The sequence below is a fragment of the Kogia breviceps genome, chromosome 10 (genome assembly GCF_026419965.1).
Source record: "Kogia breviceps isolate mKogBre1 chromosome 10, mKogBre1 haplotype 1, whole genome shotgun sequence".
Taxonomy (NCBI): domain Eukaryota; kingdom Metazoa; phylum Chordata; class Mammalia; order Artiodactyla; family Physeteridae; genus Kogia; species Kogia breviceps.
This window is the reverse complement of record NC_081319.1, coordinates 61,260,313-61,285,701: the sequence shown is the minus strand read 5'-3', so window position 1 is coordinate 61,285,701 and position 25,389 is coordinate 61,260,313. Positions and strand designations below refer to the sequence as shown.

The 25,389-nt window shown below is 49.7% G+C and overlaps 1 protein-coding gene across 1 annotated transcript in view; it reads right to left on the bottom strand.

Annotated features, from left to right (window-relative positions):
• Positions 1–24,547, bottom strand: part of LOC131764156 (death-inducer obliterator 1-like) — a 29,824-nt gene extending 5,277 nt beyond the window's left edge. Inside the window, exons 1-12 of the mRNA XM_067043203.1 lie at positions 24,092–24,547; positions 14,030–14,305; positions 13,041–13,236; positions 6,713–7,190; positions 6,313–6,472; positions 5,679–5,794; positions 5,416–5,521; positions 5,035–5,170; positions 4,282–4,810; positions 3,691–3,844; positions 2,872–2,961; positions 1,861–2,056 (exon numbers count right to left, since the gene is read on the bottom strand). Of these exons, the coding sequence (XP_066899304.1) occupies positions 1,861–2,056; positions 2,872–2,961; positions 3,691–3,844; positions 4,282–4,810; positions 5,035–5,170; positions 5,416–5,521; positions 5,679–5,794; positions 6,313–6,472; positions 6,713–7,190; positions 13,041–13,236; positions 14,030–14,305; positions 24,092–24,547 (2,893 nt within the window). The remainder of the gene's footprint in view (positions 1–1,860; positions 2,057–2,871; positions 2,962–3,690; positions 3,845–4,281; positions 4,811–5,034; positions 5,171–5,415; positions 5,522–5,678; positions 5,795–6,312; positions 6,473–6,712; positions 7,191–13,040; positions 13,237–14,029; positions 14,306–24,091) is intronic.
• Between the last annotated feature and the right edge of the window lie 842 nt (positions 24,548–25,389).

Below are 25,389 nucleotides of genomic sequence, written 5' to 3'. Positions count from 1 at the left end.
CGGACTGGACCTGTGCCGTCAAAGGATGCTGTGCAGAGACAGGAGGAACACCCCCAGCCCATCTTCCCGACACTCACACACACACACAACACGCACGTGACGCACACACCACGAGCCTAGGACACACGGACGTCTGTACCCAGGGAGCGCCGAGTCACGAGACAAACGTGCGAAGCAGCTCAGGCAGGTAACGTGGCCTGGGGCCAAGGGAGTCTGACTGATGTGCAAGTGTAAAATATATATACTAAATTAAACAAGCTGAGATTTAGAAGCCCTCTGATTAAAAAATTAAGTCTTAAAAGTTTATGGTAAAATTTCCCACACAATTACAGTTGCAAAACCCCCCTTACTACTTTATTTTAATGAAACATTCATTCTCTATCGTGGGTGAAAGCCTGCAGGCTTTGAGCAACCCCTTCAGGAAGTGACAGCCTTGGGAATACAGGCGGAGGAGTGACGTCCACTCCGCTGCTCATCAAGTGTGGTCACTCAGCAGATGAGGTGAGTGCCCTGCCCAGCCTTCCTTGTCCCCGTGTCACCCCGGAACACCCAGCGTGGGCCCCTCCCTCCGCCAGCTGGGCCCCAACCCAGCACTGCACCGGCTCCCACTGCGGCTCCAACTGGGGGTCTCCTCAGTGGCCCCCACCCACCTGCCTCCTCAGCACGGTGGACCTCGTCCACCTCTGCCCCCTCAGGGTCTGTCTGTGGCCCCGAACCTGGCAGCCCCCTGCTCGTGTGACAAGGTGCACCAGGGTGGAGTGAGGCAAGACCCCACCGCGGGCTCTGCAGGTGGAGCCGTGAGAGGGCCTCCAAAACGGGGGAAACAGGGCTTTGTCCCCTCCCAGGTCCCACTGCCACAGACGCACAGAGGGTGCGTGTCACAGGATCTACGCTCACACTAGGCCCCGCACAGGCTTCCGCCCTTGTGACTGACTGGAGGCTGCACACAGCTCCGTGTGTTGTGTCAGGGAACATGAGTCCCACGGTCATGGGGACCGAGCAGGATGCCGGGCCCAGCCGCAGGGCCGCCGGGCCGAGTAAGGGCCTGGCTGCCGCATGGGCGCTGCCCGTGGACACGGAGGCGCCGGGCGTGGGCGTAGCCACCGCCTGTACAAGCAAGCGCTTCAAGAGTGCTGACTGCGGGTTACCCTCAGCATCTTTTAGGCTTAGCCGTTTTGGGGGGCGCCACAGCCAAGGAGACACTCCCATTTAGGAATCTTTCTGCGAGACTTAAGTCCCATCACCTTCTCAGGGTTAAGACGAGTTGGGTCCCCAGAGACCACGTCCCCCTTGGAATCACCCTTACTTAGCTCCCTTGACAAGCCTGAACTTTCTTTCCGGTCAGCCTGTATGTAAGTCATTCTTTAGAAGCAGCACTTTCTAAGGAATGAGTGAACAGAAAGTGGTCTGCCAAAGAGAAGAATTGGAGCAGCAGATTTCAAAGTGACTATTTCTAGAACTCGTTCCTGTCTCAACACTATTACTCGTTTCTCCTCAAACTGAATGCCTGTAGCACAGAGGCTCGGCCTGACGCCTGCAAGAGGCAAGCCCGCAGGCCAGGCCCAGGCCCCGGCCTCCCGGCACTGCCCAGCTCCTGCCACCAACACCCTGCTCACACGAGGCGGGTGGGCTCCGGACGGGTTCGTCCCTCTTCACAGGACTTTTCTAAGACAATTCGCACCTTCCTCAGGGGACACCGGTGCGACCCTCCACCATCCGGGAAGCCCCACAGCTTGACGCTGCTTCACCCCTGCTCCCAAGTTCTGCTGCCAAAGGCTGGGTCTGAGTGAGGCATGCAGCTCGCTGTGACGGACTCCGCAGGGCATGGGGGGGACGTGTGGGCCAAAGGCTAGGGCCTACCTGGTCCCTCAAAGGGCAGGAGCTTGGAGGGGACGGGGTCCGTGGTGTTCAGCGGGATCAGGTAGAGGTTCTTGACGTGTCTGCTGTTGTTTACCACGACGCCGAAGCGGCCGCGGCTGCTGAAATAGGAGTAGAGAGAGATATAGGCCACATCCTCCTTCTCTGTCGCAGGGTGGAAGCGGATCAGACACAGCTCCTGCAACAAACAGAGGGCGGGGAGCATTGACCTGCGGCCATTCGGGAAGGCAGCCACTTCACCTGGCACCTAAGCCCCCAAAGCAGGAGGGAAGCAAGGAGAGAAGCGACCAGCTCTGATTCTGACTGTCACAGCCCCAATGCCCAACACATCATAACAATGAGCTGGTGAGGAGGACACAGGCCCGAGTCTCAAGACTGCTGGGTTGGGTCTTGCTTTCAGAGGAACTGCTTTAAAACTACTTCGCCCCACTGTCCTCCACACAGAGCCCACCTCCTGGGGCTCTCGTACTAATGGGGTACTCTGTGTGCAGGGGCAGCCTGGGGCAGTGTCTGACACAGAGCTAAGTGACCACAAAGCGTGCGATGAGCTGCCCGCGGCTCCGAAATGGGAGGGCTGAACTAGACCAGGGTTGTAACCCTTCTGTGAGCCCAGTGAAAACAAGAGCCCCTCCCCCAAAGAGCACTGCACACGCAGACACACAGCTGCATCCGCATCTCAGGGGTTCACAGACTCCAGCCCAGCCGCCTTCCCCGACCTCTACTCCATCAGCTCAGACAAGAAGGGACAGAGCATCCGTATTTCTAACTCCGAACTACACATGCGCTTTCACAAAGCTTCCACCGTCGTGATGCTCAGACACCCCTTCTTCACAGGTTAGCCAGCTATCAACTTAAACGTTCAGCTGCAAATATCTCATGAACTAGAGACGTTTCAGGTATTAACACGCCAGACGAGACGTCCCAGAGCGAGCCATGTGTAAACAAACCCCTTCTTCCTTGGGTGCAGAGGTCAGACTGTGGGCAGGTAGGTACCTTAGACACTGAAGATCTGAGTTTGCCGACGTAATCCCAGACTGTCTTTGGGGCAATCCTTCCACCGATGTGAATTGTGTTGGGCAGGACCTAAGTGAAATGAACTCTGATTAAATGGCCGGTGGAACCGTGGCGGTCACAGAGAGACCCCAAACTACCCGAGATTCACAACTAAGAAAACTGCAACTATCCCAAACAAAGCGGCAATAACTGTGTTGAATGTTGCTTAGTTGACTAACATCCCGGATCATGAGTGACCAAACCCAAGGGTGGTAGGAGGATAAGCTTCTGCTAAATAGGATGACATTTAGCACAATGTTTTACTGTTGTCTTTTGTGAACATACACACATGGTAAAGATCCAGGTATGTCTCAGAAGTGACTGAGCACTCGTTGTCAAGTCTGACATGCTAGTGCTGTTTTTGTTCATTTTGAAAAATAAGAGACCTTTCATGTGTGCCCCTCCACACCAAGGCAGGTCACGTGTGTCTGGCCACACCTGCAGCGGGCACATGCACACCCAGGTTTGGTTTTGCACAAGCTCTAGCGGGACAGAGGGAGAAGGAAGACAAGCTTCAGCTTTTTCAGAAAAGATGGAGGGTCTGATTTCTCACTTGAATTTTCCCCATTGTCCAAACTGCATAACCTGCTGACTTGGCCCAGCAACCCCTATTTTGCCTGCAGAGGTGCTTGTGTGTCCAGACACTCAGCAGGAAGGTGGTCACACGCCTGACTCCAGTGCGGGCTCAGAGCGCCTGTGGAAAACGCGCGCACGCACACGCACACGCACACACACAATTCTCTCCCTCCTGCTCCTAACCTCACTGAGATAATCAAAACATCCAGAGACAGGATACGCCTTAGTGACAAACTTTGCTACACCCTGCATGTTCATAAATCCTTTCCAAATGGTGCTGAGTCTAGACAAAAAGAGGGTGGTATCTCCTTCTGGACGGGACCGGGTCTCTGAGATGCTGCAAAACAAAACCACAGAAAATACATGAATCTTTCTCTGTGCCCAAAGAATCCCCAACATTTATTTATTTATTTAACATGTTTATAAAAGCAAAGTGAATTCCTGCAAGTTCGGATAGCTTACTTTTTCAAATTAATTACCTTAATCATAATGATATAAACACATTCTGGTCAAAGAGATATACACTATTTAGGCAATAAACTGGATGGCTGTACATTCAAATTCCAGTTTTCAAGAACTATATTTCTAAGGTGATAATTAGTCATCCTAAAACTGAAGCTTTAAAAGAACGCCTTTTTAAAATAGAAAACTGAGGAGAGTTGTATTTCTGGGTGGATTTCAGAGCCGAATGACTGAATCGCTCATTACTGCTCCTCTGTCCATCTGAAAGAAAGGCCACAGCTCTGCTGCTCAGACCACACACGGGGGCCGCACCTGATGCTCGGTGACGGCGGGACCGACAGGAGGTATCTGGGCTCGGGCGACGTGGACGGCTTGACCAGGATGGACTTAGGCACCATCACGGAAGTCGGCACAGGGTTCGGGACGCCCTGTCGGGGTTCCGCTGGGTGGGCGCTGCCTGGGCGGGCTGCCGAGGGAGCCGTACCCGTGCTCGGCCCGCCTGGTGCAGTCCCGGGGTCTCGGCCAGACACCGTGACTGTGGTGAGCACTCCGCCGCCACCTGGGGCTGGGCAGGGGGCACCTTCCAGGGCAGAGGGCTCGGGGTGGCCATCCTCTGGAGGCACCGGGAGGGACTTTCCCTCCAAATGGGCATGAGCAGCGCTTTCCAGGTCTGGCTCCGAGGCGTTTTCAGGCAGGGTTTCTGCTGCCACATCATCGGCTGAGCTGAGAGCGGGCTCAGAGGCAGAGCTGTCATGCTTGGACTTTGAGTCCTCCTTCTTGGCAGAAGTTGACCACTTTCGTGTTTGCGGCACTGGCTCATCTTCCGACGATGGAACCTGACCTGGAGAACAGAAGGAAGGCCTTCGTGAGAAATCCCACACGTTCGAGAGCAAAGCCTGCCCACGGGTGGACGGACGATCACCGCTTTAAAATGACAACACTATAAAGGTAGGGGCTCACTTCCTAAGCTTGAAGAAACGATTCTAGCCTTTCCACTGTGTAACTTGCTTTGAATGCAGCTGTCCTGACAAGGGTCTCCACAGTCTCCCCCCCAGATCTGCTCACCTGTGCAGATCTTACAATTCAGGTCAAAGAGGTGCGCCCGGTGCTGCCGGGTCGTGTCCTGCAGCACGCTGCCGACAAGGTCAAGCAGGGGTGCTGCATTCCTCTCGGGGGCCGCCCGCACCGATTCTTGCTGTTCCTAAAGCACAAGGAGGAGATCATTTCTTTTCCACCCCCTCTCCAAATTAGCAGTACCCATGGAAAAAACTTCTTACGTGACTGAGAAGCACTGAAAAAAGAGAAAAAGGACTACTGAATACAAGTACTTGAGAAGCAATACAACTACACGCACTTGTGTCAGCTCAGTGTCTTGCCCAGTAATTCAGGCACCTAACAACGTCTGGAATGGGATCATCTTAGTCACTGGAAATCCTAAATGCTTATATCACAATCTGATACTGGCGTAGAATCTTCCATATTGGAAATACTTTCCTGTTTAACGGTAGGCTTCTTAGTCTCCTTATGCAATTTAGTTCTGGACTCCATCACGTAAGATGAAAAAGACATACAAACGTGAAGCCTTAGCCCTTCTTTCGCAAGGGGACTCTCTCATGCCAACAGGCTATTCATTCACTCCGGGGTCGGGAGGGGGGGCGCTGGTGTCAGGCTTCTGGCACCCGCAGCCGCCTCTCCTGTCGGCACTCACAGGCTTTGATGATCTCTCTTTCCACATGGGAAGCTCTTTGGAGACAAGTTCTTCTGGCTTCATTCTCACAAGTTTTGCCAACGAGATTTCTTCATGCAGAACACGACGGAAGAGCCCCTGTAAACAAACATCTCTCGTTCACTCGTTCAAAACACTCTAAGATACTAGAGAGGATGTAGAGAAGGGCAGCAAGGCAAGCCCCTGCCCCGCGGCGTGACGAGGGCCCGGAGCGTCCCATCGATGCTCGGAGAACAAGGGCCCCGATGTCGGGCAGCTCATCTCGAGAATCCAACCGAACTGACCCTGCTACAAAGACCACCTCACGGAAAACACAATCGACCGAAGAACGTACAGTGTTAGGACAAATGTAGAAGAAAGCCCTTCTGCCAGGGGGTTAACAAGGTGAAATGGAAAGTCAGAGTACGTGCCCTGCTTCTAAACACAGGTAAGAGGTCAAGAGGCCTACCCAGACAGCGTGGGCCCCGGCAGGCACGCAGGCGCGCAGGAGGCAAGAACCTCAGCAGGCGAGCACCTGGCCCCACGGGAACAGCGTGCCACTCCCCCACGGCCGCAGGGGGACCCGGTGCCCTAACCCAGGCCGGGGCAGCCCCCACTCCTGACGGTGGGACACGCACCTGGTTCCTGCGGTCCCTGAGGTTGAACATGAGGCTGCGGTACTTGCTCTTGTACCGACTGTCTGTGGCTCGGAACAAGTTAAACATCTCCTCCTCGATGTGCAGTGCAATTTTTCCAACTTCTTTTTGTGTCATGAATAAGTCATCGCTGTCAGTGACTCTAGATGGAATGAAAAAAGAGACACGGTAACTGCTGCACTGACATGCCATGTGGGATCTCAGCTCCCTAACCAGGCATGGAACCCCGGTGCCCCCTTCAGCGGAAGCACGGAGTCTTAACCACTGGGCCGCCAGAGAAGTCCCACATTTTTCTTAAACAGTGAGGCCACTGTGAAACAACTACCCTTTACGTGGAAAACTTTCTACTTTAACAGGTAAGACACAAAGTGGAACAGCCCACCTTTTCCACAAGATCTCCTTCAAGGAGTGTCTTATGTTTTGCCGCATTTGACAACCTGGCTGTGACGAGGCGGGGCTCGCGGGGCCCAGGCGTCCCGGGGCTGGAGAGGCCAGGGGAAGCGAGGTGGTCCCAGGCTTCCTGACGGCGCCCACCGAAGCAGCAGAGCCGGGGAACTTTCTGGAAGCAGACGTGGCAGCAACAGGTGCCAGCCTTGCCTGCTTGGCTGAGGGAGTGCTGCCCCAGGGGGAGGGGGCGGCCGAGAGCCACGGCCTCTTGGGGATTGTGCCCTTGAAACCCGGTGGCGACTTTCTGATGGCCAGTTTGGCTGCTGCCGTGTTTGCCAAAGGAGGGGACTTCTTCAGAAGGAGGTTCCTGGGCGAGGGCTGCTTGCCGCCCCCAGAAGAGCCTGGAGGAGCCACCTTCTTCGCCACCACCGCCACCGCCGCCTTGGCCTCTGTGCGTCTGTCCTCCTTCACGGCTGCAAAGGAGAGGGGCCCGCTTAGTGAGGCAGGGGTGCAGGGCACCCCACACAGCATGTGCACCCGAAACCAGCAAAGCTAATAACCAGGCATCACTGTGAGACAGATTTAAAGAGCATTTTTAAAGTAACTGTTAAATTCAGAAAAGGGGTGTCAAAAGGGCTACCAGCAACATTTATGATAGTGAATATACTTTGTTTTAGAAAGGAATGCTTCATTATTAAAACTTTTACTTCAACCGATAAACCAGTAAGCTATCAAAGGCTTGATTTAAACCGTTAGCTTAGCTTGGAATTCGAAGGGCAAATTTCGCTGTTATCAAGAAAGGTATAGATTTCAAAGACCACTCTCGTGGAGAGGCCCAGGGCAGTTTCTGGTCAACAGGAGCTGAGAAAATCCTTCCAGGGTGGATCAGACACTTCTCTTCGAAGGCACACCCAAACCCCACCCCGGGGGCCCTTGGGGCACTGAAGGTCCAGCAGGAGCCCACCCTGGGGCGGGGCTCACAGGTGCTCATCCTCCTCTTGGACAAATGTCAACCAGACACGGTGACGTTAATAAAAGACAGAATGTTGGCAGAAAACTGCAACACGGGGGGAGACCAGTTATTTTTACACTAGGAGCCGGGTGGCAGGAATGCCACCTGCTGTCATTCACGTTCCCATTCGCGCCCCTCTAGCTGCAGCTCGCTATTGGGGAAGACAGTAGGTTGGCACTTTTAACCCAAACAAGGATTACAGCCAAAAGCTAAAATGAGAGTCTCTATGCCAGTACTTCGCATGGACTGATGACATTTAAGCCTGTATCAGACCATCAGAATTACAGTCAGAGGCAAGCAAGCAGGTTCATCCTAAGGCCAGTCCCTCGGTCTTAGGGGCGTGTGGCCCAGCAGAGGTACATGGGCAGCCGTGACTGAGAGCAGGGGCGTCTTCCCAGATGGCCCTGCTCAGGCCCACCGCCCAGAACATCTGGGACCCAGGGCAGAACGGGTTGGGGGGTGGGGGGCAGGCAGGTCCAGGGAGCAAGCCAGGAGAGCACAGGGACACCACCTAGGGCCACGTCACACAGGACCGACGGAGAAGCCACCTCCCCAGGCACAGGCTTTTCTCAAACTACCCACAGTGCAGTGAGCCCCCAGATTCTAAACGGGACACTTCGAGATGCTCTAGCAGCCTTCCGATTTGACGCAGGGCTTGAAGACCCACCAATTCCCGTCAGCTGCCGGAGCTTCTTGCAACTGTCCTAGTGAAGCAGGGAGAAAATGTGAAGTCCTGGGAGAGAGGTGAGACCCTGTCTACAAATAAGGCCTGACCCCACAAGAGCCCCCCAAGGCGTTCACAGCCTACACCCTGCGTGACCATCCTGGCGAAGGGCCAGAACGCTGCTCCCAGGACTGCCTTCCTCCAGCACTCGTCAGGCCAGTTCAGCCACAGGTGTTAAAAGCCCGGGGACAGGGACCGCAAGATTTTTCCATTTCATAGTACAGGGGAAATTACTTAATTTTACAAAGTTTGCAACAGCGCTACACACATCCAAAACTTAGAACCGTGTTAGAAGTGCTTCACTGTCATCAAGCAACAGCCCTGACTGCAAATCTCCTATTTTCAACTCACAGAGCCCCCCCAACCTCATGTCCCCTTGTCCACGGTGTCCCAATCACTGGCCCCACGTGTGCCGGCACCCCCGGGCTAGGCTGTCCAGGCTTTCCCAAGACAACCCGCTCCCCTCTGGGCAGCCCGCTTGTGCTCTACATCCATCTTGCTGTCACCCATGTCCCGTCAGCAAGTCACAGCTAACTGTCTAACAATGTAGGTACTGGGAACATCATAGGAACTAAAGCTAAGAACTACGTTTCTACGTATATTATTTCATCAGCTCAAATCCATATTCCTAAGGCGCTACCAGACCTCAGTACATGGAAAGTTATCTTTACCAGCTCAGCCTTGGCTAACAGGGTCCACAGCACCTAATCTGGGGGGAGGGGGCTGCTAGAGCTTAGGTTAAATGAAATGGACAGAGGCCCCTCTTCTTGGGGGAAGGAACGAGAGCGGAGTGGGGCAGGACCCGGTGCCAGCTGTGACTGCCAGCAGGGGATGAAGGAACAAACCTGTCAGGATTAAAATCGAGTCCTAAAACCAGCTCACTCACTGACTTTTTACAAACTTTGCTGAGATTATTTTAGTAGCACACTTTTAAGCAACTCTAAAAAGCTGGCCTAAGGTGCTTCCAGAATTCTCAATGAGGCGCCCATGATGGGGCCTCAATCAAATCTTATGATGTGACATTTACATTGTTTCAAGTGACAATTCCTGTTGACTTCGAAAACATTCACTCCCTAAAATCAACGCTTCTACAGGTCTAACCGGGGTTTTCTCTCTCTCTCGTTCAGGGAAAACAGAAGCCAGGAGCTTATTTTTAGGGCACTCACAGTACAGGTGATTAAAGTGACCTGCTATCCAAGAGTGGTAACGGTAAATGAACGTCATCTATTTAAAAAGCAGGGGATGGCTTTCCTTAACCATTATGCTGCTCTTCTATACAATTAGCTGCTTCTGGCTTTTAAAAGTCAACTTTCATTATCCCTCACCCGCATCTCAGAGCATATGTAAGTATAATTATGTAAATAAAAAGTTGGTAAGATGTGGAAACTGGTGGCCCTCAACAGCAAGTCAGCTCTATCCCTCCACTTCTTTGAGGAAAAATGCTCAAAACAGAAAACAGTTGCGTCTGGCCCCACCGTCAGCTGGATGTGGGTTAGCTGCTGCTGGAATGGCAGTGACACTGTGTAGTGCTCAAGTGTCTGACAGTGACAGAAGCATTACTTCTGAGTCGAGCTAAACTCAGATTTGCAAAATTCTTCATCCAAATTCCCTTTTAACTGTATTCTGTGTATACATTCACAGAAGAGCAAGGCGTAACCAACCAACCACGAAGCACCAGTTCTAGAACAGGAAAGCAGCACACCCCCATGGTAGAGTGGCTCCAGCAGTGGCAGGCCCCCAGTGCTGCCAGCTCGAGGCAGGGTGACCACCTGCCCATGTGCTGGACAGAGACGGCCTCGTGGGGGTGTACACCCAGTCTGGGCCATCCCGGGGGCTGCCTATGGGGAAAAGAGTGGCCCATGTTCCAGGCCAGGTGCTGTCTTGGGGAGCAGATACAGGAGGAAAGGCTGGCCGGTAGCCAAGCCACCGCCCCAGATGACGTCCTTTCTGCTGGCTCTGCCCATTGGTTTATAATGGAAAGGAGTTGTTTGTGGTGAAGCCCGGTAGGAACCAGGCAGGCTGGTGTGCTCAGGGACCGGCAACACTCTAATTGGCTAACTTCCCAATAAGCATGAAAGTGGGGGCCTTGTCACATGGCAAGGTGGGCCGTGGTGTTATGGCATCGCAGGCCACTGGGTGGCACTGGTGGGCCTTGGTGGGGACAGGAGGAAAGGGGAGTGGAAGCTGGGTTACTGGGAGCAGACAGTGCTGTGCAGCAGGAAGAGGAACCAGCGCCGGGCCAGAAGCCCAGTCGCAGGGCATTGCGCGGCCCCAGCCCAGTGACAGCTGAGTGACAGCCATTGCCGGGGCGGCCCCTCACAGGGACCAGTGAGAAACCCTGAGGGATGGTCACTGCTTTATACCTTTTGTCCTGTGCCAAAGAGGTGCCAACTTACCCTGAAAATCCCCAGATATGGGGCTTTGTCACACTGACACAGTAGGGGCTATGGGGGGAGACACTACTCAGAATGATTGGCTGTAAATGCCAATGGAATCAAAGAGCTTCCCATGTGACCAGGCGCCAAGCAAGGCGACGTGGTGCAGGTCGGAGCGTCCCCTCCCCCCCCATTCCCACAGGGCCCCAGATCCACCCAGGCTCAGGGGTGAGGCCGAGGCAGCTACCGCCACAAGGACCGGGTCACATTAAGGGGACCATCCAGGGCTCAGAGGACACAGTGGAGCAGCAGCAGGGGTTGGGGGGAGTGGGCTCTGCTCATTGTGACATCAGCTCTATTTTCAGCTCAGCCTGACACGTGTATGGGGACGTTTCTCATTTCAACTTTGTTTCTTGGTTGTCAAGACTTGTCCTAGTGTGAAAATTCAAGTAGCAAGAGAGAACCATTTTGCTTTTGTGCCTTTGCTTCAATATTCTGCACTGAATTATTCCTATACATGTAAAGTTATGCTTACACAGAAACAGAGAGAATCCCCACCAAAGACTCGGGAGGCCTGATCTCCATCTCTGGGGCCCTCGCGCCAGCTGCTCTCCATCGCTAGGGGTCTGTATGTGGGTCCAAAGCCAAACTGCCATGATCTGGGGCTACACAAAGCTTGTCCAGACTGACTTTTTTCTTACTGATGTGCAGTATTTGAGCGACTTACACCTCAAGAGAGAGGTGCATAGAACTGGCCATAACAAGCTTGCAAAAAACCAAGTACACCTCTGGAGGCAAATGGACCCTTCCTTGTTTTGAGTTTCAGCTTTTGAAAACCAAAACCCAATTCATGTTGGACTGGTAATATATGAAAAAAATGGTCACATCATCCCTCAGCATGAACCACGAGAAGGAAACGTGGCCGAGGCTGTGTGTGAGGCAGGCGTTCCAATCTCCTGTCTACGCCAACTGGACTGGCGGGGACTGGCCACCAGACCTGAGACTCAGCTGGAAGTAGAGCTGCTGCTTTCCCTCACCTCCAAAACCCGCCAACAGGCACTTTCACCACTTTGACAAGGTTCAACTTTAACAGTTGTCTGTGCCTGCATCATCTGCTACTTCAAGCAACATGAGGGGGCCGGGGGTGTGTTAAGACTCTGGGGCTCATAGCCTGCGGCACCTGCTGACCCCGGCGGGTTAAGCGGCCGTTACCTTTGTGCTGTCTTGTGGACGCCTCCAGGTGCACGGCAACGCCCCGACCTTCTTTGACAGAAATCAAAGTGGAAACCCTTCTTACCGATCTTCCAGGTTTACTTCGTTAGCTTTCAGAAGGTGAGACTGACTACGTGCACGGTCATGTGCAACGCGCACAAAATCAAAAACATTACTTTACAGCTTCAAATACACCTGAGACTCCTCCACCGTGTGGGAGGCTTACAGCTGCACCTTCAGAAAGAACCCTTGGGACTCGATGTCACCTAAGGGACTCTGCCGCGGGACCGTCTGTGAACAGTGCCATAGGAGATGCAGAGCCCCAGAGGCCACACGAAGGCCAAAGGGCAGGTGAGGTGAGCAGGACCAATCCTGCTAGAAACTTCTACCCACCCCCAGCCCCGCTAAAGCGCAAGAACTAAGGGCGGCAGCCAGGGTACATCTGAGGGTCTCTGTCAGAAAAAGTACATGTACATGCAAAACCGCCCTTGCACTAATTTTCTGAACAGTTGCCTATTTTTTAAAAACCTGTAAAAAGTAAAACACTTAAAAATACGAGAGAATGTCAAATGACCAAGAAAATTGCAGCTATGTGGATAACTTTAAAAACAGCTGTCTGATGCAAGAGGGAGGAGATGTGGGAGCAAGTGTGTATGTATAACTGATTTAGTTTGTTGTAGAGGGAAAACTAACACACTATTGTAAAACAATTATACTCCAATAAAGATGTTAAAATGAAAAAAAAAAAAAAAAAAAACAACAGCTGTCAAGGTAAATCCTTATCAGGACAAGTTTGGGTTCTCTCTCCAAATGGGGGGAGGAGAATGGTGAGATGTACAAGGCTGCTTTGTCCCACCCACATTGTTTTGCCACTAAAGACCTGGAAGAGACAGATAAAAACAGCTCATGGAACTGATAAAAGATGTCTCTCCGACCTCACGATTTCTTTCCTTCCGGAAAGACCGGGAAGCATCCAGAGCTCCCCCCTGGTGATACATACATTTATACAACAGTGGCGGCCAGGGGGCAGCAGTCTTTTCTGGCTTTACTGCATTGTAATTGTGGTCACTGGCCCAGGATGGCGTGCTGCTCTCACAGGTCGGCTCCTTAGCAAGGACCACGGCCATCTTCTTCACTGTGTTCTTCTTCTTCTCTGGAGCCAGTCTCTTGTGCACAGAAGAGATTTTCATGCCTGCCTGGATAATCAGTAAAGCCCCAATCATTAACAAGGTCAGAAATTAACCTTTGCTCATTTCACTCTGCAGTGAGGGTCACAACGCAATCAGCCCCTGGCCCATCCGAAGCCCAATACACTGCATCTGCTCGGCAGAGGCCTTGGCTACTCCCCCACACCCAGCAGGCACACATCAACATCCAAGCGATGAGAAGGTCCCTGACAGAATCATCCGCCATCCTAGCATCCTGATGAGGTGCTAGGCCGCCAGCATAACCGAGGGGCCATGGAGTGAGGCAGTGAAGCAAGGCGGAGAGCACAGTGCGCTGGGGCCCCGTGTGAGAACACGTCCAAGCAACACGGACAGGCAGGAACTGCAGACACAACAGCACGTGGAGAAAGGACAGGCGTACAAACGACATCCCTGTACCTCACCAGGCCCTCACTGCGGCACCCCCAGAACCCACTTGCCACCCGCTCGCTGCCTGTGCGTCAACTCCCCACATAGACTCCAACAGGAACCGCTCTCCTCCCAGCGGGGCTGGTGTGTGGGTGGAGAGATATTCCATGCAGCAGCTGGTTCCCATGTTTCTAGCAATTAATCCCTCGGCTAGAGGCAGAGAAGAAAAACATGAGAACACGTGCCTGCTTGTAATTCTGACGAGAACACTGGTGGGCAAGGCGGAGGGCAGTGTGAAGGTGCCTGCATCCCGTCTGGGCCTGTGTGCCCTACACTCCACATCAACCCACCGAGGCTGTAACCTCCAGGCACTTTTGGTTTCAACGACACAAATGGTTGGTCTCAGTCAACTTACCTGAACGCTACATTTCTGAAGAACGATGTTTTCCGGATTTGTCTTGGGTTTCTCTTTAGGTGGTTTCTTCTCTTTCCCTGCGCTCTGGAAGCGCTTGGTGGCCGCGGCGTGTTTCAGGATACGGTCGCTGCGGCAGTAGACAGAGGCGGGCTGCGCCACGCTCGAGCCCCCGGGGCCGATGCATCTGGCGGCACCAGGCGCCTCTACGACCTGCAGGATCACACGCGGCTTCAATGTACTCACCCACTTTGGTGGGTATGGCACTTTGTAACCTAACTATTTAGAGTTCCGAGATTACTGCTTTTAATCATGTATGAAAAATTATGAATAAAAATGTACCTTTCTTTATCCAAAACACACAAATCTACCTCCCCTGAGTAAGGCACTCAAGTTCTTAACTGCCCTTCATGCCACGCATGATAGGCAGAACTCTAAGGGGACCCCGGGACGCACGCTGCACACTTCTGAACACAATGGGATTTCACACCACAAGCAGGTTCCCTTATGGGGCAAATGGGCAGGGACTTTACCAACGAAATTAACATCCCAAGTGAGAGGACTCTGGTTTAGTCCAAGGGGTCCAACTTCATCAACTGAAAACCCTGAAAATGGAACTGAGCCTCCAGGAGAGAGAGGATTCCACTGCTGCCTCTGCTGAGAGGGCGCCCATGCCTAGGCTCCGCGGGCAAGGTTGTGAAACGACACCTAGGACACCCGATTAAACGTGGGTCTCGACTCAGTTTGGAAGATGGCAGAAGTGTAAGACGCGGAGATCACCTCGCTCCCCACAGATACAACAGAAATATATCTACACGTGGAACTTCTCCTATAGAACACCCACCGAACGCTGGCAGAACACCTCAGACCTCCCAAAAGGCAAGAAACACCCCATGTACCTGGGTACGGCAAAAGAAAAAAGAATAAACAGAGACAAAAGAATAGGGACGGGACCTGCACCAGTGGGAGGGAGCTGTGAAGGAGGAAAGGTTTCCACACACCAGGAGCCCCTTCGCTGGTGTAGATTGCGGGTGGCGAATGGGGGAAGCTTTGGAGCCATGGAGGAGAGCGCAGCCACAGGGGTGCGGAGGGAAAAGCAGAGATTCCCGCAGAGGATCGGTGCCCACCTGCACTCACCAGCCTGAGAGGCTCGCCTGCTCACCCGCAGGGGCGGGCGGGGGCTGGGAGCTGAGCCTAGGGCTTCAATGGGATCCCAGGGAGAGGACTGGGGTTGGCAGAGTGAACACAGCCTGAAGGGGTGAGTGCACCACCGCTAGCCGGGAGGGTGTCCGGGAGAAGTCTGTAGCTGCCGAAGAGGCAACAGACCATTGCTTTGGGGTGCGTGAGGAGAGGGGTTTAAGCACACCGATTAAAGGAGCTCCAGAAATGGGCACGGAGCTGCCGAAGAGACAGGAGAATTTTTCTTGCCTCTTTGGTTCCTGGTGCAAGAGGAGAGGGGATTAAGCATGCCGCTTAAAGGAGCTCCAGAGAAGGGCGTGAGCCGGGGCTGTCGGCACGGACACCAGAGATGGGCGTGGGAAGCTAGGGGTGCTGCTGCCACCAACAAGAGGCCTGTGTGCGAGCACAGGTCACTCTCCACAGCGCTCTTCCCGGGAGCCTGTGCAGCCCGCCACGGCCAGGGTCCCGGGATCCAGGGACAGCTTTCCCGGGAGAACGTGTGGCGTGCCTCGGGCCGGGGCAGCATGAAGCCAGGCTCTGCCGCCGCAGGCTCGCCATGCGTCCGTGCCCCTCCCTCCCCCCGGCCTGTGCCAGAGCCCCTGAATCAGATGCTCCTTTAACCCCGTCCTGTCTGAGTGAAGAGCAGAGACCCTCGGGCGACCTACGTGCAGAAGCGGGGCCAACTCCAAAGCTGAACCCCAGGAGCTGTGTGGACAAAGAGGAAAGGGGGAGGTCTCTCCCAGCAGCCTCAGAAGCAGCAGATTAAAGCTCCACAATCAACCTGATGTGCCCTGCATTGGTGGAATACCTGAATAGACAGCGAAATATCCCAAGCTGAGGAGGTGGACTTTGGGAGCAAGATATACTATTATTTTCCCCCTTTTTTTTTCTTTTTGGGAGTGTGTATTTGTGTGCTGCTGTGTGAGATTTTGTCTGTATAGCTTTGATTTCACCATTTGTCCTAGGGTTAGACTGACCCATTTTTTTGTTTTTTTAAATAACATTTTTCTTCTTAATAATTATTTTTTATTTTAATAACTATATTTTATCCTACTTTATTTTGTCTTCCTCCTTCCTTTCTTCCCTCCTTCTTCCTTTCTTCCTCTCTTCCTTCCGCCCTTCCTTTCTCCCTCCCTTCCTTCCTTCCTCCCTTCTTCCCTCCCTTTCCTCCATTCCTTCCTCCCTTCCTTCCTTCCTTCCTCCCTCCCTCCCTTCCTTCCTCCCTTGCTTCCTCTCTTCCTTCCTTCCTTGCCTTCTTCTGTCCTTCATTTCTTCCTTCCTTCCCTCCTTACTTTCTTTCCTTTCCTTTCTATTTTTTCTCCCTTTTATTCTGAGCTGTGTGGATTAAAGGCTCTTGCCCCTCCAGCCAGGCATCAGGGCTGTGTCTCTGAGGTGGGAGAACCAACCTCGGGACACTGGTCCACAAGAGACCTCCCAGCTCCATGCAATATCATCAAATGGTGAAAATCTCCCAGAGATCTCCATCTCAACACCAAGACCCAGCTTCACTCAAGGACAGCAACGAACAGTGCTGGACACCCTATGCCCAACAACTAGCAAGACAGGACTACAGAGCCATCCATTAGTAGAGAGCCTGCCAAAAATCATAATAAGGCTACTAACATCCCCAAACACACCACCAGACATGGACCTGCCCACTACAAAGACAAGATACAACCTCATCCACCAGAACATAGGCACAAGTCCTCCCAACCAGAAAGCCTACACAACCCACTGAACCAACCTTAGCCACTGGGGACATGTGCCAAAAACAACGGCAACTACGAACCTGCAACCTGCAGAAAGGAGATCCCAAACACAGTAAGATAAGCAAAACGAGAAGACAGAAAAGCACACAGCAGATGAAGGAGCAAGATAAAAACCCACCAGAGCTAACAAATGAAGAGGAAATAGACAGGCTACCTGAAAATGAATTCAGAGTAATCATAGTAAAGATGATCCAAAATTTTGGAAATAGAATAGACAAATTGCAAGAAACATTTAACAAGGATGTAGAAGAAATAAAGAGGAAGCAAGCAACAATGACCAACACAATAAATGAAATGAAAAATACTCTAGATGGGATCAATAGCAGAATAACTGAGGCAGAAGGACGGATACGTGACCTGGAAGATAAAATAGTGGCAAGGGCTTCCCTGGTGGCGCAGTGGTTGAGAGTCCGCCTGCCGATGCAGGGGACACGGGTTCGTGCCCCAGTCCGGGAAGATCCCACGTGCCGCGGAGCGGCTGGGCCCGTGAGCCGTGGCCACTGGGCCTGCGCGTCCGGAGCCTGTGCCCCGCAACGGGAGAGGCCACAGCGGTGAGAGGTCTGCGTACTGCAAAAAAAAAAAAAAAAAAAAAAAAGAAAATAGTGGCAATAACTACTGCAGAGCAGAAGAAAGAAAAAAGAATGAAAAGAACTGAGGACAGTCTCAGAGACCTCCGGGACAACATTAAACGCACCAACATTTGAATTAAAGGGGTCCCAGAAGAAGAAGAGAAAAAGAAAGGGACTGAGAAAATATTTGAAGAGATTATAGTTGAATACTTCCCTAATATAGGAAAGGAAATAGTCAATCAATTCCAGGAAGCACAGAGAGTCCCATACAGGATAAATCCAAGGATAAACACGCCAAGACACATAATAATCACACTGTCAAAAATTAATACAAAGAAAACATATTAAAAGCAGCAAGGGAAAAACAACAAATAACACACAAGGGAATCCCCATAAGGTTAACATCTGATCTTTCAGCAGAAACTCTACAAGCCAGAAGGGAGTGGCAGGACAAATTTAAAGGGATGAAGGAAAAAAACCTACAACCAAGATGACTCTACCCAGCAAGGATCTCATTCAGATTTGATGGAGAAATTAAAACCTTTACAGACAAGCAAAAGCTGAGACAGTTCAGCACCACCAAACCAGCTTTACAACAAATGCTAAAGGAACTTCTCTAGGCAAGAAACACAAGAGAAGGAAAAGACCTACAAGAACAAACCCCAAACAATTAACTAAATGGTAACAGGAACGTACATGTCGATAATTACCTTAAATGTAAATGGATTAAATGCTCCCACCAAAAGACACAGACTGGCTGAATGGATACAAAAACAAGACCCATATATATGCTGTCTACAAGAGACCCACTTCAGACCTAGGGACACTTACAGGCTGAAAGTGAGGGGATGGAAAAAGATATTCCATGCAAATGGAAATCAGAAGAAAGCTGGACTAGCAATTCTCATATCAGACAAAATAGACTTTAAAATAAAAACTATTACAAGAGACAAAGAAGGCCACTACCTAATGATCAAGGGATCGATCTATGAAGAAGATATAACAATTATAAATACTTATGCACCCAACATAGGAGCACCTCAATACATAAGGCAAATACTAACAGTCATAAAAGGGGAAAGCGACAGTAACACAATCATAGTAGGGGACTTTAACACCCCACTGTCACCAATGGACAGATCATCCAAAATGAAAATAAATAAGGAAACACAAGCTTTAAATGATACATTATACAAGATGGATTTACTTGATATTTATAGGACATTCCATCCAAAAACAACAGAATACACATTTTTCTCAAGTGCTCATGGAATATTCTCCAGGAGAGATCATATCTTGGGTCACAAATCTAGCCTTGGCAAATTTAAGAAAATTGAAATCGTATCAAGTATCTTTTCTGACCACAACGCTATGAGACTAGATATCAATTACAGGAAAAGATCTGTAAAAAATACAAACACATGGAGGCTAAACAATACACTACTTAATAACGAAGAGATCACTGAAGAAATCCAAGAGGATATCAAAAAGTACTTAGAAACAAATGACAATGGAGCCACGACAACCCAAAACCTATGGGATACAGCAAAAACAGTTCTAAGAGGGAAGTTTATAGCAATACAATCCCACCTTAAGAAACAGGAAACATCTCGAATAAACAACCTAACTTTGCACCTAAACCAGTTAGAGAAAGAAGAAAAAAAAAACCCCAAAGTTAGCAGAAGGAAAGAAATCATAAAGATCAGATCAGAAACAAAAGAAAAAGAAATGAAGGAAACAATAGCAAAGATCAATCAAACTAAAAGCTGGTTCTTTGAGAAGATAAATAAAATTGATAAACCATTAGCCAGACTCATCAAGAAAAAAAGGGACAAGACTCAAATCAATAGAATCAGAAATGAAGGAGACATAACAACTGACACTGCAGAAATACAAAAGATTATTAGAGATTACTACAAGCAACTCTATGCCAATAAAAAGGACAACCTGGAAAAACAGACAAATTCTTAGAAATGCACAACCTGCTGAGACTGAACCAGGACGAAATAGAAAATATGAACAGACCAATCACAAGCACTGAAATGGAAACTGTGATTAAAAATCTTCCAACAAACAAAAGCCCAGGATCAGAAGGCTTCACAGGAGCATTCTAACAAACATTTAGAAAAGAGCTAACACCTATCCTTCTCAAACTCTTCCAAAAGATAGCAGAGGGAGGAACACTCCCAAACTCATTCTATGAGGCCAACATCACGCTGATACCAAAACCAGACAAAAACTTCACAAAGAAAGAAAACTACAGGCCAGTATCACTGATGAACATAGATGCAAAAATCCTCAACGAAATACTAGCAAACAGAATCCAACAGCACATTAAAAGCATCATACACCATGATCAAGTGGGGTTTATTCCAGGAATGCAAGGATTCTTCAATATACGCAAAATCAATCAACGTCATACACCATATCAACAAACTGAAGGAGAAAAACCATATGATCATCTCAATAGATACAGAGAAAGTTTTTGACAAAATTCAACACCCATTTATGATAAAAACCCTGCAGAAAGTAGGCATAGAGGGAACTTTCCTCAACATAATAAAGGCCATATATGACAAACCCACAGCCAGCATTGTTCTCAATGGTGAAAAACTGAAACCATTTCCACTAAGATCAGGAACAAGACAAGGTTGCCCACTCTCACCACTCTTATTCAACCTAGTTTTGGAAGTTTTAGCCACAGCAATCAGAGAAAATAAAGAAATAAAAGGAATCCAAATAGGAAAAGAGGAAGTAAAGCTGTCACTGTCTGCAGATGACATGATACTATACATAGAGAATCCTAAGGATGCTACCAGAAAATTACTAGAGCTCATCAATGAATTTGGTAAAGTAGCAGGACACAAAATTAATGCACAGAAATCTCTGGCATTCTTATACACTAATGATGAAAAATCTGAGAGTGAAATTAAAAAAACACTCCCATTTACCATTGCAACAAAAAGAATAAAATATCTAGGAATAAACCTACCTAAGGAGACAGGAGACTTGTATGCAGAAAACTGTAAGACACTGATGAAAGACATTAAAGATGATACAAATAGGTGGAGAAATATACCATGTTCTTGGATTGGAAGAATCAACATTGTGAAAATGACTCTACTACCCAAAGCAATCTACAGATTCAATGCAATCCCTAAGAAACTACCACTGGCATTTTTTACAGAACTAGAACAAAAAATTTCACAATTTGTATAGAAATACAAAAGTCCCCGAATAGCCAAAGCAATATTGAGAACGAAAAATGGAGCTGGAGGAATCAGGCTCCCTGACTTCAGACTATACTACAAGGCTACAGTAATCAAGACAGTATGGTACTGGCACAAAAACAGAAATATAGTTCAATGGAACAGGATAGAAAGCCCAGAGATAAACCCACAAACATATGGTCACCTTATCTTTGATAAAGGAGGGGAAGGATATACAGTGGAGAAAAGACAGCCTCTTCAATAAGTGGTGCTGGGAAACCTGGACAGGTACATGTAAAAGTATGAAATTAGAACACTCCCTAACATCACACACAAAAATAAACTCAAAATGGGTTAAAGACGTAAAAGTAAGGCCACACACTATCAAACTCTTAGAGGAAAACATAGGCAGAACACTCTAAGACATAAATCACAGTAAGATCCTTTTTGACCCACCTCCTAGAGAAATGGAAATAAAAACAAAAATAAACAAATGGGACCTAATGAAACTTAAAAGCTTTTGCACAGCAACGGATACCATAAACATGACCAAAAGACAACCCTCAGAATGGGAGAAAATATTTGCTAATGAAGCAACTGACAAAGGATTAATCTCCAAAATTTGTAAGCAACTCAGGCAGATCAATAACAAAAAAACCCAAACAACCCAATCCAAAAATGGGCAGACGAACTAAATAGACATTTCTCCAAAGAAGATATACAGATTGCTAACAAACACATGAAAGAATGCTCAACATCATTAATCATTAGAGAGATGCAAATCAAAACTACAATGAGATATCATCTCACACCGGTCAGAATGGTCATCATCAAAAACTCTAGAGACAATAAATGCTGGAGAGGGTGTGGAGAAAGGGGAACACTCTTGCACTGTTGGTGGGAATGTAAATTGATACAGCCACTATGGAGAACAGTATGGAGGTTCCTTAAAAAACTACAGCTAGAACTACCATATGACCCCGCAGTCCCACTACTGGGCATACACCCTGAAAAAACCATAATTCAAAAAGAGTCATGTACCAAAATGTTCATTGCAGCTCTATTTACGATAGCCAGGACATGGAAGCAACCTAAATATCCATCAACAGATGAATGGATAAAGAAGATGTGGCACATATATACAATGGAATATTACTCAGCAATAAAAAGAAATGAAACTGAGTTATTTGTAATGAGGTGGATAGACCTGCAGTCTGTCATACAAAGTGAAGTAAGTCAGAAGGAGAAAAACAAATACCGTATGCTAACACATATATATGGAATCTGAGAAAAAAATGTCATGAAGAGATTAGTGGTAGGATGTGAATAAAACACAGATCTACTAGAGCATGGACTTGAGGATATGGGGAGGGGGAAGGGTAAGCTGTGATGAAGTAAGGGAGTGGCATGGACATATATACACTACCACATGTAAAATAGATGGCTAGTGGGAAGCAGTTGCATAGCACAGGGAGTTCACTTCTGTGCTTTGTGACCACCTAGAGGGGTGGGATAGGGAGGGTGGGAGGGAGGGTGATGCAAGAGGGAAGAGATATGGGAACATATGTATATGTATGACTAATTCACTTTGTTGTAAAGCAGAAACTAACACACCATTGTAAAACAGTTTTACTCCAGTAAAGATGTTAAAAACAAAACAAAACACAACAAAAAGAAAACAAAAAAAACGTGGGTCTCAGAAACAACAGGTAACTTTTTGGTATTACCATGCCACAAAAATTGCCCGGGACATATTTTACATGCTAAATCAAATTAGAGCTTTTGGAAGTGGATCATTCCCCAGCTGAGCCTCTGATGGGACGTCAGCCCCCACCGACACCTAGAGGGCAGTCTTGTAAGACCCAGAGCAGAGAGGGCCCAGCTAAGCCAGGCCTGGATTTCTGAGCTAATAAGTGTGTGTTGTTTAAGCTGCTAAACAAGTCTGTGGTTGCCTGCCATGCAGTAAGAACCTGGTTCACTACAAGGGCTGAACACAGCTGTCCATGATCTCTAGAGAATGTTTTGATGGTCGAGACTAATAACATACGTGAACATACCCCTCGAATGTACTTAAGCAAAATCTTATATCTCAAATTATGCACTTAAGGGCTTCCCTGGTGGCGCACTGGTTGAGAGTCCACCTGCCGATGCAGGGGACACGGGTTCGTGCCCTGGCCCGGGAAGTTCCCACATGACGTGGAGCGTCTAGGCCCATGAGCCATGGCCACTGAGCCTGCGCTCCACAACGGGAGAGACCACGGCAGTGAGAGGCCCGTGTACCGCAAAAAAAAAAAAAAAAAAAAAAAAATATATATATATATATGTATATATATATATATATACATATATATTATTATGCACTTAATTGTATTTCCTCCACAGAATCCAAGGTTTACTCAGAGAAATACTTAAGTTTATGTGTAGTCTCAAATCCATCATCAATAACATGACGTTTCCTACTGACTTACATTTCCATTAATTCTTCTTCCTTACCAGTTATCATACTTCCACTCAGTGCCTCCTCATACCCCCACGACAGGTAATATTTAAACGATCCAGCCCGCGAGGCTACCTCAGTGCAAGGGAGAGATGGTGGGGAGCTATGACACGGCCACGGCAAAGCCATCTGCATGCCCAACACTGGCTAGAGAATGGGCTGTGGGGGCGGCATGGGCCCCAATTCAAGGAAGGCCTGGGGTGAAAACGTGCTCTGAGTAGGACAATCATGAGAGCCTGAGGCAGCTCTCAAGATGGACGGAAACCATGACAAAGAATCATGGCCCTTGGGCAGGGGACACGAGTGACCAGAGCTGGGAAAGGAGAAAATCGAGCTGCACGAGCACTGGTGAGCGGGAGAACACCATCACAGAGGGCACGCCAGCCGCAGCTGTCTTGTCACCCTGGGGAGCCGTGCGGTCACCACCGCTGGCCTTGGCACCTTGCTGCGAGGCAGGGACAAGACCACGGGTTCTCTCAAGGCAGTGACGGGTAATATAGGTGCACACGTGCCCCCGTGACTCAAAAATAATTTTGTTTGCTCACATTTGTACTTCAAACTCAGGATCCATTCATGAGAAAACTTATGGGAAGACTTTAAAAAGTGAGCCCACTGATGGAAAATGTTAAGTCAATAATAGCAGCATAAGAGATAGATATGATTAACAAACACAGAGAAAGAAGAGATAGGCCTGCCAGCCTCGAGCAGGTGCATGGACCTGGGAGCTGGCAGAGCCCAGCCCCGCGCACAATGCCACTCCTGGGAAAAGCTCACTTATCTCAGAAGACAAACGCTTCTGTCTTGAGGTTTCTGCCAACGGCCGATGACGGCTCCACACTCACCTCTACCGCTGACCCGTCACTGTCACTATCGGAGGTGTCATCCTCGTCACCACGCCCTCTGGCCTTTTCCCAGGAGGCCGTTCGTTCCTTAGCACCCGTGGAACCAGACCCAGGACCGCTCGTCCCGTCCGAGGTGCTTTCCATATTCCCCTCATCTGTCACTGGACAGGATGCCCGCTCCGCCCAGTCCTCTAGGGACACGGGGGTACCCCTCCGGCCCCGGCACCGTACCGTGGTCAGGGACTCCTCCACCCACTCAGTCCGCTTTGGCTGCCTTCGCGACAGGCTCTGCTGCTGCCGGGGCAGCGGCTCCATGGCATCCACCTCCACATCCCCGGCGCCCTTGCACTTGGTGATGGTGGTCCTCTGCAACACCTGCGTCTTCCTGAACTCTTTACTGGTGGGCTTGATGGCCTTGGGTGCGTCCTCACCACTCGGGTCACCCTCCTCGTCCATACCTAACAGGGAAATGCAACCAAACCACGCCAGGCATCAGCCAGGGCCGCGGTCCAGGCCCACGACCGGCACCCACCAGCCACGAGAGCGCACGAGAAGGGCCACCACCCGCATGGAGGAAAACCCAGACACGGTGAATCGCAACAATTCTCCACCTAAAAACTGAAGGTGTTTCCTAAAGTGCGCTGAGAGGATTCAAAGGGATTCTTGAAGAAAACTGTAACAGTTTTGTATCTAACGTTCAGTAGAAAAACACAGCTAGCAAACCAAATCTGTGAATTTGTCAACTGCTGAGGACGAGGATTTGTACAAGAGGTAGCGTGGAAAGAGGAAGTGAGCGGCAGCGTGGACAGGACAGGACAGGGTGGCGGGGGCCTTGGGCTCTCCCCACAGAGCTCGGTGGACAGAGCGCCGTGCTGGCTCTGGGCCTAGCGCTTGGAAGCCCCGAGCTGCGTGTGAGACGTCTGACCACGCTCCTGCAGGGATCACGTGGAGATGGGGGGTTCGGACCCTGAACACCCACACCCAGACCCCGCTGAACCCTGCCCAGATTCCCGAGCCACGATTGTGTTGACACAAGATGGGCCCATCCAGCTCTGCGTGCAGGGTCTGCAGCAGCAGACAATTGGGACACTGAGAAAATACTGACCACACAGCACCTTTGGTGTATATTTCGTCTCTCCTCTTTCTAACAGACTTTTTAAAGGGTCGTGTTTTTGAAAACTTCACTCCTGTTTAAAATGAAAAAGCCTGAAAAAGGTAGTATATATGTCGAGAATTTGTTTCCAAGCTGTGCAGGCTTCAATTACATTTAAATGCTAACGATGACTCAGGTTTTATGC